The 19,241-nt window shown below is 45.0% G+C and overlaps 1 protein-coding gene across 2 annotated transcripts in view; it reads right to left on the bottom strand.

Annotated features, from left to right (window-relative positions):
* LOC109890313 (cellular nucleic acid-binding protein-like) overlaps nt 1-19,052 on the bottom strand; it is a 30,778-nt gene extending 11,726 nt beyond the window's left edge. The window contains exons 1-4 of one of the 2 annotated variants that reach the window (XM_031825882.1): nt 18,936-19,052; nt 6,209-6,323; nt 1,750-1,815; nt 1,599-1,669 (exon numbers count right to left, since the gene is read on the bottom strand). In XM_031825882.1, the coding sequence (XP_031681742.1) occupies nt 1,599-1,669; nt 1,750-1,815; nt 6,209-6,311 (240 nt within the window). In that variant the 5' untranslated portion in view covers nt 6,312-6,323; nt 18,936-19,052. Of the gene's footprint in view, nt 1-1,598; nt 1,670-1,749; nt 1,816-6,208; nt 6,324-18,819; nt 18,912-18,935 lie in introns of those variants that run through there. The other variant, XM_031825883.1, reaches the window with a different exon arrangement.
* Nucleotides 19,053-19,241: the final 189 nt, after the last annotated feature.

The following is a 19,241-nucleotide window of genomic DNA, read 5'->3' on the forward strand; positions in this document are numbered from 1 at the left end:
AGAACTAACACTATAAACACACCGGCCTCGCCCTAGTTCTTACACTACAACACACTGGCCTCGCCCTAGATCTAACACTACGACACACCGGCCTCGCCCTAGTTCTTACACTACAACACACTGGCCTCGCCCTAGATCTAACACGACGACACACCGGCCTCGCCCTAGTTCCAACACTACGACACACCGGCCTCGCCCTAGTTCCAACACTACAACACACCGGCCTCGCCCTAGTTCTAATACTACAAAACACTGGCCTCGCCCTAGTTCTAACACTACAACACACCGACCTCGTCCTAGTTCTAACACTACAACACAATGGCCTCACCCTAGTTCTAACACTACAACAAACCGGCCTAGCCCTAGTTCTAACACTACAACAAACCGGCCTAGCCCTAGTTCTAACACTACAACAAACCGGCCTAGGCCTAGTTCTAACACTACAACACACCGGCCTCGCCCTAGAACTAACACGATAAACACACCGGCCTCGCCCTAGTTCTAACACTACAAACACATCGGTCTCGCCCTAGTTCTAATACTACATGAACACACACCTGCCTAGCCCTCGTTCTAACACTACAACACACCGGCCTCGCCCTAGTTCTAATACTACAACACACCGGCCTTGCCCTAGTTCTAATACTACACTACAACACACCGGCCTCGCCCTAGTTCTAACACTACAACACACCGGCCTCGCCCTAGTTCTAACATGACAACACACCGGCCTAGGCCTAGTTCTAACACTACAAACACATCGGTCTCGCCCTAGTTCTAATACTACATGAACACACACCTGCCTAGCCCTCGTTCTAACACTACAACACACCGGCCTCGCCCTAGTTCTAATACTACAACACACCGGCATTGCCCTAGTTCTAATACTACACTACAACACACCGGCCTCGCCCTAGTTCTAACACTACAACACACCGGCCTCGCCCTAGTTCTAACATGACAACACACCGGCCTAGGCCTAGTTCTAACACTACAACACACCGGTCTAGCCCTAGTTCTAACACTACAACACACCGGTCTAGTTCTAGTTCTAATACTACAAAACACCGGCCTTGCCCTAGTTCTAACACTACAAACACATCGGTCTCGCCCTAGTTCTAATACTACATGAACACACACCTGCCTAGCCCTCGTTCTAACACTACAACACACCAGCCTCGCCCTAGTTCTAACACTACAACACACCGGCCTCGCCCTAGTTCTAACACTACAACACACCGGCCTCGCCCTAGTTATAAAACTACAAAACACTGGCCTCGCCCTAGTTCTAACACTACGACACACTGGCCTAGTTCTAATACTACACTACAACTCACCGGCCTCGCCCTAGTTCTAACACTACACGACAACACACTGGCCTTGCCCTAGTTCTAACACTACAAAACACTGGCCTCGCCCTAGTTCTAACACTACAAAACAATGGCCTCGCCCTAGTTCTAACACTACAAAACAATGGCCTCGCCCTAGTTCTAACACTACAAAACAATGGCCTCGCCCTAGTTCTAACACTACAAAACAATGGCCTCGCCCTAGTTCTAACACTACAAAACACTGGCCTTGCCATAGTTCTAACACACCTGTTCCCTCTCCTTCTTGGGCTCCTTACAGTCTCTGGAAATGTGTCCTCCACGACCACAGTTGTAGCACGCTGGGATGGAAGAATCACCAGAGGAACATGTTACTTATGACAAAGCAATAGACCAGTAAAGCAGGTGTTGAAATGCTTACCATCCTCAGTCTTCTCACAGTCCCTGGCGACATGCCCAGGCTCGCCACAGCGATAGCAGAACAGATCTGAGGAAAAGGAATAACATTATTAAATCAACATTGCTTTGCCAGGAATCGATTTAGTTGTTAGCACCCTCAGAGCTAGCCAGGGCCATGCTCAGGAAGACCAAACAGGACAGAAAGCTTGAAACTGAGTTATATTGGAAGGCAGAAAACTACAAGACTTCACGTTCAGTTTCAAAGTGAGCCGTACTGAACACAGCGCGGGTCTGTAATGTAGTCAGTACCTTACCTTTCCCCGTCTATTGATCACTACCCTGTAATGTAGTCAGTACCTTACCTTTCCCCGTCTATTGATCACTACCCTGTAATGTAGTCAGTACCTTACCTTTCCCCGTCTATTGATCACTACCCTGTAATGTAGTCAGTACCTTACCTTTCCCAGTCTATTGATCACTACCCTGTAATGTAGTCAGTACCTTACCTTACCCCGTCTATTGATCACTACCCTGTAATGTAGTCAGTACCTTTCCCCGTCTATTGATCACTACCCTGTAATGTAGTCAGTACCTTTCCCAGTCTATTGATCACTACCCTGTAATGTAGTCAGTACCTTTCCCCATCTATTGATCACTACCCTGTAATGTAGTCAGTAGCTTTCCCAGTCTATTGATCACTACCCTGTAATGTAGTCAGTACCTTTCCCCGTCTATTGATCACTACCCTGTAATGTAGTCAGTACCTTACCTTTCCACGTCTATTGATCACTACCCTGTAATGTAGTCAGTACCTTACCTTTCCACGTCTATTGATCACTACCCTGTAATGTAGTCAGTACCTTTCCCCATCTATTGATCACTACCCTGTAATGTAGTCAGTACCTTTCCCCATCTATTGATCACTACCCTGTAATGTAGTCAGTACCTTTCCCCATCTATTGATCACTACCCTGTAATGTAGTCAGTACCTTACCTTTCCCCATCTATTGATCACTACCCTGTAATGTAGTCATAACTTCCGGCGCCGACAGAGATGGCCGCCTCGCTTCGCGTTCCTAGGAAACTATGCAGTTTTTTGTTTTTTTACGTGTTATTTCTTACACTAGTACCCCAGGTCATCTTAGGTTTCATCACATACAGCCGAGAAGAACTACTGAATATAAGATCAGCGTCAACTCACCACCAGTACGACCAAGAATATGTTTTTCGCGATGCGGATCCTGTGTTCTGCCTTACAACCAGCGCCACGGGATGGTTCCCATGCAGAGACCCAAAAAAACGACTCAGAAAAAGAGGGAAACGAAGCGGTCTTCTGGTCAGACTCCGGAGACGGGCACATCGTGCACCACTCCCTAGCATTCTTCTTGCCAATGTCCAGTCTCTTGACAACAAGGTTGATGAAATCCGAGCAAGGGTAGCATTCCAGAGGGACATCAGAGACTGTAACGTTCTCTGTTTCACGGAAACGTGGCTCACTGGAGAGACGCAATCCGAAGTGGTGCAGCCAGCGGGTTTCTCCACGCATCGCGCCGACAGAAACGAACATCTTTCTGGTAAGAAGAGGGGCGGGGGCGTATGCCTTATGGCCAACGTGACATGGTGTGATGAAAGAAACATACAGGAACTCAAATCCTTCTGTTCACCTGATTTAGAATTCCTCACAATCAAATGTAGACCGCATTATCTACCAAGAGAATTCTCTTCGATTATAATCACAGCCGTATATATCCCCCCCCAAGCAGACACATCGATGGCTCTGAACGAACTTTATTTAACTCTCTGCAAACTGGAAACGATTTATCCGGAGGCTGCATTCATTGTAGCTGGGGATTTTAACAAGGCTAATCTGAAAACAAGACTCCCTAAATTTTAACAGCATATCGATTGCGCAACCAGGGGTGGAAAGACCCTGGATCATTGTTACTCTAACTTCCGCGACGCATATAAGGCCCTGCCCCGCCCCCCTTTCGGAAAAGCTGACCACGACTCCATTTTGTTGATCCCTGCCTACAGACAGAAACTAAAACAAGAAGCTCCCACGCTGAGGTCTGTCCAACGCTGGTCCGACCAAGCTGACTCCACACTCCAAGACTGCTTCCATCACGACACAACAGTGGTAGGCTTGATTACCAACAACGACGAGACGGCCTACAGGGAGGAGGTGAGGGCACTCGGAGTGTGGTGTCAGGAAAATAACCTCACACTCAACGTCAACAAAACTAAGGAGATGATTGTGGACTTCAGGAAACAGCAGAGGGAACACCCCCCCATCCACATCGATGGAACAGTAGTGGAGAGGGTAGCAAGTTTTAAGTTCCTCGGCATACACATCACAGACAAACTGAATTGGTCCACTCACACAGACAGCATCGTGAGGAAGGCGCAGCAGCGCCTCTTCAACCTCAGGAGGCTGAAGAAATTCGGCTTGTCACCAAAAGCACTCACAAACTTCTACAGATGCATAATCGAGAGCATCCTGGCAGCTGTATCACCGCCTGGTATGGCAACTGCACCGCCCTCAACCGTAAGGCTCTCCAGAGGGTAGTGAGGTCTGCACAACGCATCACCGGGGGCAAACTACCTGCCCTCCAGGACACCTACACCACCCGATGCTACAGGAAGGCCATAAAGATCATCAAGGACATCAACCACCCGAGCCACTGCCTGTTCACCCCGCTGTCATCCAGAAGGCGAGGTCAGTACAGGTGCATCAAAGCTGGGACCGAGAGACTGAAAAACAGCTTCTATCTCAAGGCCATCAGACTGTTAAACAGCCACCACTAACATTGAGTGGCTACTGCCAACACACTGTCAATGCCACTGACTCTACTCCAGCCACTTTAATCATGGGAATTGATGGGAAATGATGTAAATATATCACTAGCCACTTTAAACAATGCTACCTTATATAATGTTACCTACCCTACATTATTCATCTCATATGCATACGTAGATACTGTACTCTATATCATCGACTGCATCCTTATGTAATACATGTATCACTAGCCACTTTAACTATGCCACTTGGTTTACATACTCATCTCATATGTATATACTGTACTCGATATCATCTACTGTATCTTGCCTATGCTGCTCTGTACCATCACTCATTCATATATTTTTATGTACATATTCTTTATCCCCTTACACTGTGTATAAGACAGTAGTTTTTTTTGGGAATTGTTAGTTAGATCACTTGTTCGTTATTACTGCATTGTCGGAACTAGAAGCACAAGCATTTCGCTACACTCGCATTAACATCTGCTAACCATGTGTATGTGACAAATACATTTGATTTGATTTGATTACCTTACCTTTCCACGTCTATTGATCACTACCCTGTAATGTAGTCAGTACCTTACCTTTCCACGTCTATTGATCACTACCCTGTAATGTAGTCAGTACTTACCTTTCCCCGTCTATTGATCACTACCCTGTAATGTAGTCAGTACTTACCTTTCCCCGTCTATTGATCACTACCCTGTAATGTAGTCAGTACTTACCTTTCCCCGTCTATTGATCACCACCCTGTAATGTAAGTCAGTTCTGTTCCGCGTCTATTGAGCACTACCCTGTAATGTAGTCAGTACCTTTCCCCATCTATTGATCACTAACCTGTAATGTAGTCAGTAGCTTACCCCATCTATTGATCACTAACCTGTAATGTAGTCAGTAGCTTACCCCATCTATTGATCACTACCCTGTAATGTAGTCAGTACCTTACCCCGTCTATTGATCACTACCCTGTAATGTAGTCAGTACCTTACCCCGTCTATTGATCACTACCCTGTAATGTAGTCAGTACCTTACCTTTCCACGTCTATTGATCACTACCCTGTAATGTAGTCAGTACCTTACCTTTCCCAGTCTATTGATCACTACCCTGTAATGTAGTCAGTACCTTTCCCCGTCTATTGATCACTACCCTGTAATGTAGTCAGTACCTTTCCACGTCTATTGATCACTACCCTGTAATGTAGTCAGTTCCTTACCTTTCCCCGTCTATTGATCACTACCCTGTAATGTAGTCAGTACCTTACCTTTCCCCGTCTATTGATCACTACCCTGTAATGTAGTCAGTACCTTTCCCCGTCTATTGATCACTACCCTGTAATGTAGTCAGTACCTTACCTTTACCCGTCTATTGATCACTACCCTGTAATGTAGTCAGTACCTTACCTTTACCCGTCTATTGATCACTACCCTGTAATGTAGTCAGTACTTACCTTTACCCGTCTATTGATCACTACCCTGTAATGTAGTCAGTACTTACCTTTCCCCGTCTATTGATCACTACCCTGTAATGTGGTCAGTATCTTACCTTTCCCCATCTACTGATCACTACCCTGTAATGTAGTCAGTATCTTACCTTTCCCCATCTATTGATCACTACCCTGTAATGTAGTCAGTACCTTTCCCCATCTATTGATCACTACCCTGGAATGTAGTCAGTATCTTACCTTTCCCCCTCCCGCGGCCCTTGCCTCGTCCCCGCCCGGCATTCGGGCAGTTCTTGATCCAGTGGCCGGTGCGGCCGCATCCAAAACACTCATTACTACTCATCTCCACGTGTTCCTACAATCCGAGAGAGAGACAGACATAGTCAGATCACTAACCCTACAACCTGAGAGAGAGACAGACATAGTCAGATCACTAACCCTACAACCTGAGAGATTAACCCAATTAATCTTAATGGTTGTACAGTCGTCTCAAATAAAACTGTGAAGGACCTCGGCATTACTCTGGACCCTGATCTCTCGTTTGAAGAACATATCAAGACCATTTCAAGGACAGCTTTTTTCCATCTACATAACATTGCAAAAATCAGAAACTTTCTGTCCAAAAATGATGCAGAAAAATGTATCCATGCTTTTGTCACTTCTAGGTTAGACTACTGCAATGCTCTACTTTCTGGCTACCCGGATAAAGCACTAAATAAACTTCAGTTAGTGCTAAATACGGCTGCTAGAATCCTGACTAGAACCAAAAAATGTGATCATATTACTCCAGTGCTAGCCTCTCTACACTGGCTTCCTAACCAAAGCTAGGGCTGATTTCAAGGTTTTACTGCTAACCTACAAAGCATTACATGGGCTTGCTCCTACCTATCTCTCTGATTTGGTCCTGCCGTACATACCTACACGTACGCTACGGTCACAAGACGCAGGCCTCCTAATTGTCCCTAGAATTTCCAAGCAAACAGCTGGAGGCAGGGCTTTCTCCTATAGAGCTCCATTTTTATGGAACGGTCTGCCTACCCATGTCAGAGACGCAAACTCGGACTCAACCTTTAAGTCTTTACTGAAGACTCATCTCTTCAGTGGGTCATATGATTGAGTGTAGTCTGGCCCAGGAGTGGGAAGGTGAACGGAAAGGCTCTGGAGCAACGAACCGCCCTTGCTGTCTCTGCCTGGCCGGTTCCCCTCTTTCCACTGGGATTCTCTGCCTCTAACCCTATTACAGGGGCTGAGTCACTGGCTTACTGGGGCTCTCTCATGCCGTCCCTGGAAGGGGTGCGTCACCTGAGTGGGTTGATTCACTGATGAGGTCATCCTGTCTGGGTTGGCGTCCCCCCTTGGGTTGTGCCATGGCGGAGATCTTTGTGGGCTATACTCGGCCCTGTCTCAGGATGGTAAGTTGGTGGTTGAAGATATCCCTCTAGGTGTGTGGGGGCTGTGATTTGGCAAAGTGGGTGGGGTTATATCCTTCCTGTTTGGCCCTGTCCGGGGGTGTTGGGTCCACAGTGTCTCCTGACCCCTCCTGTCTCAGCCTCCAGTATTTATGCTGCAGTAGTTTGTGTCGGGGGGCTAGGGTCAGTTTGTTATATCTGGAGTACTTCTCCTGTCCTATTCGGTGTCCTGTGTGAATCTAAGTGTGCGTTCTCTAATTCTCTCTTTCTCTCTCGGAGGACCTGAGCCCTAGGACCATGCCCCAGGATTACCTGACATGATGACTCCTTGCTGTCCCCAGTCCACCTGGCCGTGCTGCTGCTTCAGTTTCAACTGTTCTGCCTTCTTATTATTCGAACATGCTGATCATTTATGAACATTTGAACATCTTGGCCATGTTCTGCTATAATCTCCACCTGGCACAGCCAGAAGAGGACTGGCCACCCCACATAGCCTGGTTCCTCTCTAGGTTTCTTCCTAGGTTTTGGCCTTTCTAGGGAGTTTTTCCTAGCCACCGTGCTTCTACACCTGCATTGCGTGCTGTTTGGGGTTTTAGGCTGGGCGGCAGCGTAGCCTAGTGGTTAGAGCATTGGACTAGTAACCGGAAGGTTGCGAGTTCAAACCCCCGAGCTGACAAGGTACAAATCTGTCGTTCTGCCCCTGAACAGGCAGTTAACCCACTATTCCCAGGCCGTCATTGAAAATAAGAATGTGTTCTTAACTGACTTGCCTGGTTAAATAAAGGTAAAAAAAAAAAAAAAAAAAAAAAATATCAGCTGATGTACGAAGTGCTATATAAATACATTTGATTTGAGAGAGAGACAGACATAGTCAGATCACTAACCCTACAACCTGAGAGACAGTCAGATCACTAACCCTACAACCTGAGAGAGACAGACAGTCAGATCACTAACTCTACAACCTGAGAGAGAGACAGACATAGTCAGATCACTAACTCTACAACCTGAGAGAGAGACAAACACATAGTCAGATCATTAACCCTACAACCTGAGAGAGACACAGATAGCCCTAGAGTATGTGAGCGGGGCTGGAGTAGAGCGAGGAGCAGGATTCACAAAGGATGGAGCATCAGCTTTCTCACCTGCTCCAATAGCACTCACTTCAGGACCTCACGTCATGCCCGGCCCAGCATGCATCTGTAGTCTACTTGTGTGCTGCTATAGCCCCTTGCTTTAGCTACTGTCATGGAGTTCACTAAATATTTTCCTAAAGATAAACACGTGCTAAATCAAAGTGATTAACAAAGATGAGGACCATGAGCAAGAGGAGTACGGTGATGTAGTATTCATAACTAAATAATTATTGTGGAATCTGAAAAGACACGTATCCCAAAAGAAAGGAACGAGGTGGGTAGATAAGTGTCATTGTAGCAAAGTACTTAAATCTGATCTCTTAAAACATTTCATTTTCGTTCTATACAATAGGACATCATTGATTTGATTTTTCTTTTTTTTTTGAAAAACAACTCTGCATCTTTGCTGGGTGTTGAGCATCCCCCCAGTGGGTCTGAAGGGTGTTGAGCATCCCCCCAGTGGGTCTGAAGGGTGTTGAGCATCCCCCCAGTGGGCCTGAAGGGTGTTGAGCATCCCCCCAGTGGGTCTGAAGGGTGTTGAGCATCCCCCCAGTGGGTCTGAAGGGTGTTGAGCATCCCCCCAGTGGGTCTGAAGGGTGTTGAGCATCCCCCCAGTGGGCCTGAAGGGTGTTGAGCATCCCCCCCAGTGGGCCTGAAGGGTGTTGAGCATCCCCCCAGTGGGTCTGAAGGGTGTTGAGCATCCCCCCAGTGGGTCTGAAGGGTGTTGAGCATCCCCCCAGTGGGCCTGAAGGGTGTTGAGCATCCCCCCAGTGGGCCTGAAGGGTGTTGAGCATCCCCCCAGTGGGTCTGAAGGGTGTTGAGCATCCCCCCAGTGGGCCTGAAGGGTGTTGAGCATCCCCCCAGTGGGTCTGAAGGGTGTTGAGCATCCCCCCAGTGGGTCTGAAGGGTGTTGAGCATCCCCCCAGTGGGTGTGAAGGGTGTTGAGCATCCCCCCAGTGGGTCTGAAGGGTGTTGAGCATCCCCCCAGTGGGTCTGAAGGGTGTTGAGCATCCCCCCAGTGGGTCTGAAGGGTGTTGAGCATCCCCCCAGTGGGTCTGAAGGGTGTTGAGCATCCCCCCAGTGGGCCTGAAGGGTGTTGAGCATCCCCCCAGTGGGCCTGAAGGGTGTTGAGCATCCCCCCAGTGGGCCTGAAGGGTGTTGAGCATCCCCCCAGTGGGCCTGAAGGGTGTTGAGCATCCCCCCAGTGGGTCTGAAGGGTGTTGAGCATCCCCCCAGTGGGTCTGAAGGGTGTTGCGCATCCCCCAGTGGGCCTGAAGGGTGTTGAGCATCCCCCCAGTGGGCCTGAAGGGTGTTGAGCATCCCCCCAGTGGGCCTGAAGGGTGTTGAGCATCCCCCCAGTGGGCCTGAAGGGTGTTGAGCATCCCCCCAGTGGGCCTGAAGGGTGTTGAGCATCCCCCCAGTGGGCCTGAAGGGTGTTGAGCATCCCCCCAGTGGGCCTGAAGGGTGTTGAGCATCCCCCCAGTGGGCCTGAAGGGTGTTGAGCATCCCCCCAGTGGGTCTGAAGGGTGTTGAGCATCCCCCCAGTGGGTCTGAAGGGTGTTGAGCATCCCCCCAGTGGGTCTACAAGTGTGGAGAGGATATTCTCGGCTGCTGGCCGGCTCTCCAGGAACCATGAAGCCACAGACTAGCCAAACTCGAGTTTCTAAAAATTAATTCAAAAAGTCACTAAGTAATTTTCATTTAATTTATATTTAATTCTAAGCAAGTCACAGCCTATATGCGTAATGTATAGACTATAATGATTTAATACAACGAAATGTTGAGCGCTTTATGTCCCTACCAGCCTATTGTGTCACAATGTATTTCTTTGTAAATTATAAACGATATCATAACCGCCATCGATAAAAGACAGTATTGTGCAGCCGTCTTCATCGACCTGGCCAAGGCTTTCGACTCTGTCAATCACCATATTCTTATCGGCAGACTCAGTAGCCTTGGTTTTTCTAATGACTGCCTTGCCTGGTTCAACAACTACTTTGCAGACAGAGTTCAGTGTGTCAAATCAGAGGGCATGTTGTCCGGTCCTCTGGCAGTCTCTATGGGGGTGCCACAGGGTTCAATTCTCGGGCCGACCCGCTTGCTGCGGGCGATTCCCTGATCCACCTCTAGGCAGACGACACCATTCTGTATACTTCTGGCCCTTCCTTGGACACTGCTATCTAACCTCAAAACGAGCTTCAATGCCATACAACACTCCTTCCGTGGCCTCCAACTGCTCTTAAAGGCTAGTTAAACCAAATGCATGCACCCGCACGCCCGACTAGCATCACCACCCTGGATGGTTCCGAACTAGAATATGTGGACATCTATAAGTACCTAGGTGTCTGGCTAGACTGTAAACTCTCCTTCCAGACTCATAACAAACATCTCCAATCCAAAATCAAATCTAGAATCGGCTTTCTATTTCACAACAAAGCCTCCTCCACTCACGCCGCCAAACTTACCCTAGTAAAACTGACTATCCTACCGATCCTCGACTTCGGCGATGTCATCTACAAAATGGCTTCCAACACTCTACTCAGCAACCTGGATGCAGTTTATCACAGTGCCATCCGTTTTGTTACTAAAGCACCTTATACCACCCACCACCTGTATACTCTAGTCGGCTGGTCCTCGCTACATATTCGTCGCCAGACCCACTGGCTCCAGGTCATCTACAAGTCCATGCTAGGTAAAGCTCCGCCTTATTTCAGTTCACTGGTCACGATGGCAACACCCACCAGTAGCACGTGCTCCAGCAGGTGTATCTCACTGATCATCCCTAAAGCCAACACCTCATTTGGCCGCCTTGCCTTGTTTACTCCATGTGTAACTCTGTGTTGCTGTCTGTTCACACTGCTATGCTTTATCTTGGCCAGGTAGCAGTTGTAAATGAGAACTTGTTCAACTAGCTTACCTGGTTAAATAAAGGTAAAATAAAAAAAAATCTATAAAAAAAAAAAAATTGGCTTGAAAGAATATCGCTTAAATAATTCCTTTAGTTCCTTCTCAGGCTCCCTTGTCTGGCTCCTGACCTATTTAGAATGAAATGGTTATTCTCTTACATTCACCTTTATGTTTATTAAAATACTTTTCATTCAAATCCATATGGTTTTGTTTCAATACTTGATTAAAAAACATGAGCTGGCTCACACCCAGAAAAATGTGTTTGTGTGGAGGTGCTGACTAAGCGAATAAACTATACAAATAAAGTCGCACACTCCATGTATAAACTCCCTGCAATTTAATTTACCAATATTTTGGCATCACTGCCTTCCTCAGGGTAATGTCATGAATACTTGAACTTGAATACTTCAATACTTAAAAACCAATAGGTAGGTCCAGGTAATCTCAAAAAGAGATGGGTGTTGGTTAACTTGTGATTTTAATGAATGGAGCGGGTGTTTTTTTTAGCAGTGTGGTAGGAAAGTGCGGTGAGCGGGGTTTCCAACCACTCAACTCTGCTTACATGCTCTGGTTACTACACCTCTTCAGCTCAACCAGAGTGGAATAGGCTCTCTGAAGCTACAGGAGCGTAAGGCTTTTATAGGTGGGTTCTTCCCTGAGACACAAAGAAAATTCAAGGAGAGGGGGTACAAAAACGGTCAGATTAATAGTGCCATTGAGAAGATTCAAAACAAATTGAGACATCTCTTTCAAGGACAGTCTCGTAAAAAGAAGCAGTCTTACGTGCTGTTAAATTCTCATTCTTTGAGTAAAACTCAACGGACATTATGAAAGCTTAACCAAGTTTATTCTTCCCAGAGGATCAATACAGCTGCATTATAGACAAAACATGTTTCCTCCACCACCACAAGTATATACACTCCAATTTAGGCCCTCCTCCTTCTCTCCAATCCTGACATATTTTGTGGTTCGACAGGAAGACGACACGATAAGGGAGAAACAATGGTTTATTAGCCTAAGGGGATCTGACCTTACCTCAACCCCCTTGATGCCTAATCCAAATACCTCCACCCGTATGCCCCATAGCAATCCTGTGACTTCCTCCCGTCTACTCAGCACATTTCAAAGCCATCTGGTTCCTAGAGATAACCATTAACTTCTGATGTAAAAACCAGTCTCTATCACCCATCAGATACTAGTCTTACTTCTGGTGTATCATGTCTCTAGCATAGCAATGTTCCAAGTTTAACCCAGAATCCAACAGTTCTAACTACCCACTATTCAAAGTGCTCTGAACAAATTAAGGTAACCATTCAAACATCGGCACATTCTAAGATCCGATGACCGTATCGGTAATGTGTTTTCGGACTCTCCCCTTGTTCGTATTCTCACGGGGCAGAAATTGCAGAGATCAATTGGTAAACTGATTTACCACCCCAAAATATCCCTGCTAGAGCTCGACCGATTATGATTTTTCAATGCCGATACCGATTATTGGAGGCCCAAAAAAGCCAATACCGATTCAATCGGACGACTTTTTAAAAATGTATTTGTAATAATGACAATTACAACAATACTGACTGAACACTTATTTTAACTTAATATAATACATCAATAAAATCAATTTAGCCTCAAGTAAATAATGAAACATGTTCAATTTGGTTTAAATAATGCAAAAACAAAGTGTTGGAGAAGAAAGTAAAAGTGCAATATGTGCCACGTAAGAAAGCTAACGTTTCAGTTCGATGCTCAGAACATGAGAACATACAGTGGGGCAAAAAAGTATTTAGTCAGCCACCAATTGTGCAAGTTCTCCCACTTAAAAAGATGAGAGGCCTGTAATTTTCATCATAGGTACACTTCAACTATGACAGACAAAATGAGAAAAATCCAGAAAAATCACATTGTAGGATTTTTAATGAATTTATTTGCAAATTATGGTGGAAAATAAGTATTTGGTCACCTACAAACAAGCAAGATTTCTGGCTCTCACAGACCTGTAACTTCTTATTTAAGAGGCTCCTCTGTCCTCCACTCGTTACCTGTATTAATGGCACCTGTTTGAACTTGTTATCAGTATAAAAGACACCTGTCCACAACCTCAAACAGTCACACTCCAAACTCCACTATGGCCAAGACCAAAGAGCTGTCAAGGGACACCAGAAACAAAATTGTGGACCTGCACCAGGCTGGGAAGACTGACTCTGCAATAGGTAAGCAGCTTGGTTTGAAGAAATCAACTGTGGGAGCAATTATTAGGAAATGGAAGACATACAAGACCACTGATAATCTCCCTCGATCTGGGGCTCCACGCAAGATCTCACCCCGTGGGGTCAAAATGATCACAAGAACGGTGAGCAAAAATCCCAGAACCACATGGGGGGGACCTAGTGAATGACCTGCAGAGAGCTGGGACCAAAGTCCCGCCAGGGACTCAAATCCTGCAGTGCCAGACGTGTCCCCCTGCTTAAGCCAGGACATGTCCAGGCCCGTCTGAAGTTTGCTAGAGAGCATTTGGATGATCCAGAAGAAGATTGGGAGAATGTCATATCAGCAAGGGCATTGAAGATGAAACGTGGCTGGGTCTTTCAGCGTGACAATGATCCCAAACACACCACCCGGGCAACAAAGGAGTGGCTTCGTAAGAAGCATTTCAAGGTCCTGAAGTGGCCTAGCCAGTCTCCAGATCTCAACCCCATAGAAAATCTTTGGAGGGAGTTGAAAGTCCGTGTTGCCCAGCAACAGCCTCAAAACATCACTGCTCTAGAGGAGATCTGCATGGAAGAATGGGCCAAAATACCAGCAACAGTGTGTGAAAACCTTGTGAAGACTTACAGAAAATGTTTGACTTCTGTCACTGCCAACAAAGGGTATATAACAAAGTATTGAGATAAACTTTTGTTATTGACCAAATACTTATTTTCCACCATAATTTGCAAATTAATTAATTAAAAATCCTACAATGTGATTTTCTGGATATTTTTTTTTCTACTCATTTTGTCTGTCATAGTTGAAGTGTACCGATGATGAAAATTACAGGCCTCTCATCTTTTTAAGTGGGAGAACTTGCACAATTGGTGGCTGACTAAATACTTTTTTGCCCCACTGTATGAAAAGCTGGTGGTTCCTTTTAACATGAGTCTTCAATATTCCCAGGTAAGAAGTTTTAGGTTGTAGTTATTATAGGAATATTTCCCTCTATACCATTTGTATTTCATTAAGCTTTGACTATTGGATGTTCCCATAGGCACTTTAGTATTGCCAGTGTAACAGTATAGCGTCTGTCCCTCTCCTCTCTCCTCCCTGGGCTCGATCCAGCAACACAACGACAACAGCCACCATCGAAGCAGCATTACCCATGCAGAGCAAGGGGAACAACTACTAGAAGGCTCAGAGCCAGTGACGTTTGAAACGCTATTAGCGCGCGCTAACTAGCTAGCCATTTCACTTCGGTTACACCAGCCTCATCTCGGGAGTTGATAGGCTTGAAGTCATAAACAGCGCAATGCTTGACGCACAACGAAGAGCTGCTGGCAAAACACACGAAAGTGCTGTTTGAATGAATGTTTACGCGCCTGTTTCTGCCTACCACCGCTCAGTCAGATACTTAGATACTTGTATGCTCAGTCAGATTATATGCAACGCAGGACACACTAGATAATATCTAGTAATACTTGCCTAGTTAAATAAAGGTAAAATAAAATAAAAACCATGTGTAGTTAACTAGTGATTATGATTGATTGTTTTTTATAAGATAAGTTTAATGCTAGCTAGCAACTTACCTTGGCTTACTGCATTCGCGTAACAGGCAAGTCTCCTTGTGTAGTGCAACGAGAGAGAGAAGCAGGTCGTTATTGCGTTGGAATAGTTAACTGTAAGGTTGCAAGATTGGATCCCCGAGCTGACAAGGTGAAAAGCTGTCGTTCTGCCCCTGAACAAGGCAGTTAACCCACCGTTCCTAGGTCGCCATTGAATATAAGAATGTGTTAACGGACTTGCCTAGTTAAATAAAGGTATAATTTTTTTTAAATATAAAAAATAAATCAATTTAAAACAGAAAATCGGCGCCCTAAAATACCGATTTCCGATTGTTATGAAAACTTGAAATCGGCCCTAATTAAATCAGCCATTCCGATTAATCGGTCGACCTCTAATCCCTGCACAACGTCTATTTGCGCCTCTACCAGATGGAAACTGCAAGTGTCATGGCTGTGATCAATGCAATTGCACTTATAAAATGTAGGTCCTTCAAACACCCCCAAACAGCAAAACAGATCCCAACCAAAGGTGTTTCCACGTGCTCCACTATAAGGCAGTTATTTATCTTATAACTTGTCCTTGTGGTCAAAATTATGTCAGTAAAACAAAGCGCGAATTTAAAGTACGAATGTGGGAGCATCGTGCAAAAACTCAACTAACACAGTTGCGGACCACTTTTTGTAAGAAAACCATTCGATTTTGTCCCTACGTTATATTGGCATTGAACATGTCACCCTCCCTAGGAGGGGGTGACCTTGACAATTTATTGTTAAAACGAGAGGCTGCATGGATCTTTAATTTAAAGACCCTTTGCTCCCTTCGGTCTCAACGTAGACTTTGATCTGAAGCCATTCTTGTGATTGTGATTTTGCTATTCATTGTAAATGTTTGTAGGCCTATGTAGCCAAATGGTATCTATGATCGTATGCTATTAATTTGTTTTTTGTATGTTATTTTTATATCTTAGAATTAACCAATGATATCAGGCCACACCCGGCTATGATTACAGACACCTGTGTGTCCTTTGACACTATATAAACTAGTGACCCACAAGTGTTTGTCATTATACCCTGAAGACAGCTTGTCTGTGGAAATGTTGGGTATTAGGTCATTAAATGATTGCATCTGAGCTCCTAGAATGTGAAGCACTCCTTTTCTTTTTCAAGGGTTCCTCACAGCAACACCAGCTATGGGTGGATTCCTCACAGCAACACCAGCTATGGGTGGATTCCTCACAGCAAAACCAGCTATGGGTGGATTCCTCACAGCAACACCAGCTATGGGTGGATTCCTCACAGCAACACCAGCTATGGGTGGATTCCTCACAGCAACACCAGCTATGGGTGGATTCCTCACAGCACAAGCACCTATAACAATCTCCCAGTGAGAGTCTGCGTAGCTCACCAAAATAACATTTGGGTCACAGAGAATCTTCTATCCCCATAGGGTTCTGAAGCCTGGTGAATTTAACCGTCAGAGTGGTAGGTAGGTAGCTAGCTTCTAGCAAGCATACGTGTAGCAGCATGACAGGCGTATTCATACCGCCGATTCTGTTGCGAAACGTTAGCAAGCGAAACGGGAAGAGGCCTACCTGAATTTGTCCAATAGTAGGGTGTTAAGTGACGGAACAAACAATGGAAGCTTTGTGAGAAAAGCAGTTATCAAATCTATTTTCACTAAATGCCAATAATGTGGTCGTCAAAACACAGAAATCATTTGAAAATGATGTGGAAGTTGTTAACCATGTCTAAAAAAATCCCAATACTGTATGTTATGATATTTATGCTATGAGCCCAAATGTAAAGCAAGTGCCATGCGTAGAACGTTCAATGGTGTGGGACAGAGTGTGTTCATATTTGCTCTTGACGATGGTTATTCCTCACTCTACCAAAGTAAGAGTGATGTGACATTGTATTTCCAACAAGTATTTTTTTTATTTTACCTTTATTTAACCAGGCAAGTCAGTTAAGAACAAATTCTTATTTTCAATGACGGCCAAGGAACAGTGGGTTAACTGCCTGTTCAGGGGCAGAACGACATATTTGTACCTTGTCAGCTCAGGGATTCGATCTTGCAACCTTTCGCTCTAACCACTAGGCTACGCTGCCACCCATGAGAAAGTCCTGAGGGTGTTTCACGGTCATCAGACATCCTTTAACTGAAATAAGGTCAAACGTTTTCCTGTTTCTGTCACTGATGTTTTCAGATGCTAGGTTTCCATCCAATTAGCGACAGATATTCATGTGAATATGCCAAAATCTGCACAAAAAAACTCCCCATTAATGCACACGATTTTGAAATGAGATGTTCGACGAGCAGGCGTTCACATACTTTTGGTCATGTTATGTGATTATATATATATTATAAAATGTGTGTGTGTGGGAAGACCCCTTCAAGTTAGTGGATTTGGCTATTTCAGCCACACCCGTTGCTGACAGGTGTATAGAATCAAGAACACAGACATGCAATCTCCATAGACAAACATTGGCAGTAGAATGGCCCGCACTCAAGAGCTCAGTGACACAACGTTTCTGCCCTGCTAGAGCTGCCCCGGTACACTGTATTGTGAAGTTGAAACGTCTAGGAGCAAGAAGTAGTAGGCCACACAAGCTCACAGAATGGTACTGCCAAGTGCTTTAGCGGGTAGCACGTAAAAATTGTCTATCCTCAGCTGCAACACTCACTACAGAGTTCAAATGTATTCCAGGTGACTACCTCAATGCTGGTTGAGAGAATGCCAAGAGTGTGCAAAGCTGTCAAGGCAAAGGGTGGCTACTTTGAATCATTTCAAATATATTTTGATTTGTATAACACTTTAGGTACTACATGATTCCATGTGTGTTATTTCATAGTGTTGATTTCTTCACTATTACTCTACAATTTAGAAAATAAACGAAAACCCCAATATTTATATATTTCTTAATTCCATTAATTTACTTCTAGATGTGTATATTGTTGCCTAGTTAAATAAAAGGTAATATCTAACAATTCACCGTTTTATTTAACCTACACTGCTGGAGCTAGGAACAAGCATTTTGGCTACACCCGCAATAACATCTGCTAAATATGTGTATGCGACCAATAAAATGATATGACAATGTCATAGCAATTCATTATCTTTCACAGCCAACTTCCAACATAAAGTGTGTTTACAAAACATGCAAATGTAGCTTGCTGCTAACTCGCAATGGTAAACAAACACACACAACCAAACCCCCTCAGCAGATGTGCACGATGTCGTCAAAGCAAAAATGTCAACCACAACAAAGTAGGATACTAGCTATGAATTGGGAAGCTATTTCCCACATGGACCCGGACCACGTCGCCCAGGTGCCCATTACATTAGGAACGTTTAAACAGGACCGCGCACCACGCCGTGGACTCGATCATAACATACCACTGAATATAGCTAACTAACAGGCTAATTGGGGTAAAAGAGGAGATCAATTTTACAACATTAACTAAAAATGTGCGGGCAATATATTTCCAGATTTCTTTCGAGACTAAGTCTGGACTGGCAAATCAATAATTAAATCCTGTGTCTTTCCCGCGTGCAGCCTGACGCATTACCAAAGTGCGCTGTCAGAAAATATTTTTAGTTAGTTAGTCACGGAACCACAAAAACAGCTCGCCTTGCATTTACATTGTGTTCGTACTTCAGACAGACTGCGACTCTGTACGAGACATGTTAAGTTTTTTTGTAACATATCTTCCACCGTGTAATTGTTGAGATGTCTGTCCTTTAATGCAGCCACTCACCTCAGCTACGTGACTGTTCCTGTTTGTTTGTTTGTTATCGGTCCCTCCCTCCTTTCTGCGTCACACGCGGTTTGCACGCGGCCCTTCTTCTTCGATGAGGTTTAACGGCGGTTGGCATCCAATAAATGTTGCATTACCGCCACCTACTAGACTGGACTATAACTCCCTTTTTTTCTTCGTCAAATAATAAAATTAATAAATTACAACAAATACCCTAGCATCTGATAATAAATACCCTAGCATCTTAAAATAAATACCCTACTCCGCTTTTTACATTTATTACATCCACTCAGGCTCCCGAGTGGC

The sequence above is a fragment of the Oncorhynchus kisutch genome, linkage group LG5 (assembly GCF_002021735.2).
Source record: "Oncorhynchus kisutch isolate 150728-3 linkage group LG5, Okis_V2, whole genome shotgun sequence".
In the NCBI taxonomy this organism is placed as follows: Eukaryota; Metazoa; Chordata; class Actinopteri; order Salmoniformes; family Salmonidae; genus Oncorhynchus; species Oncorhynchus kisutch.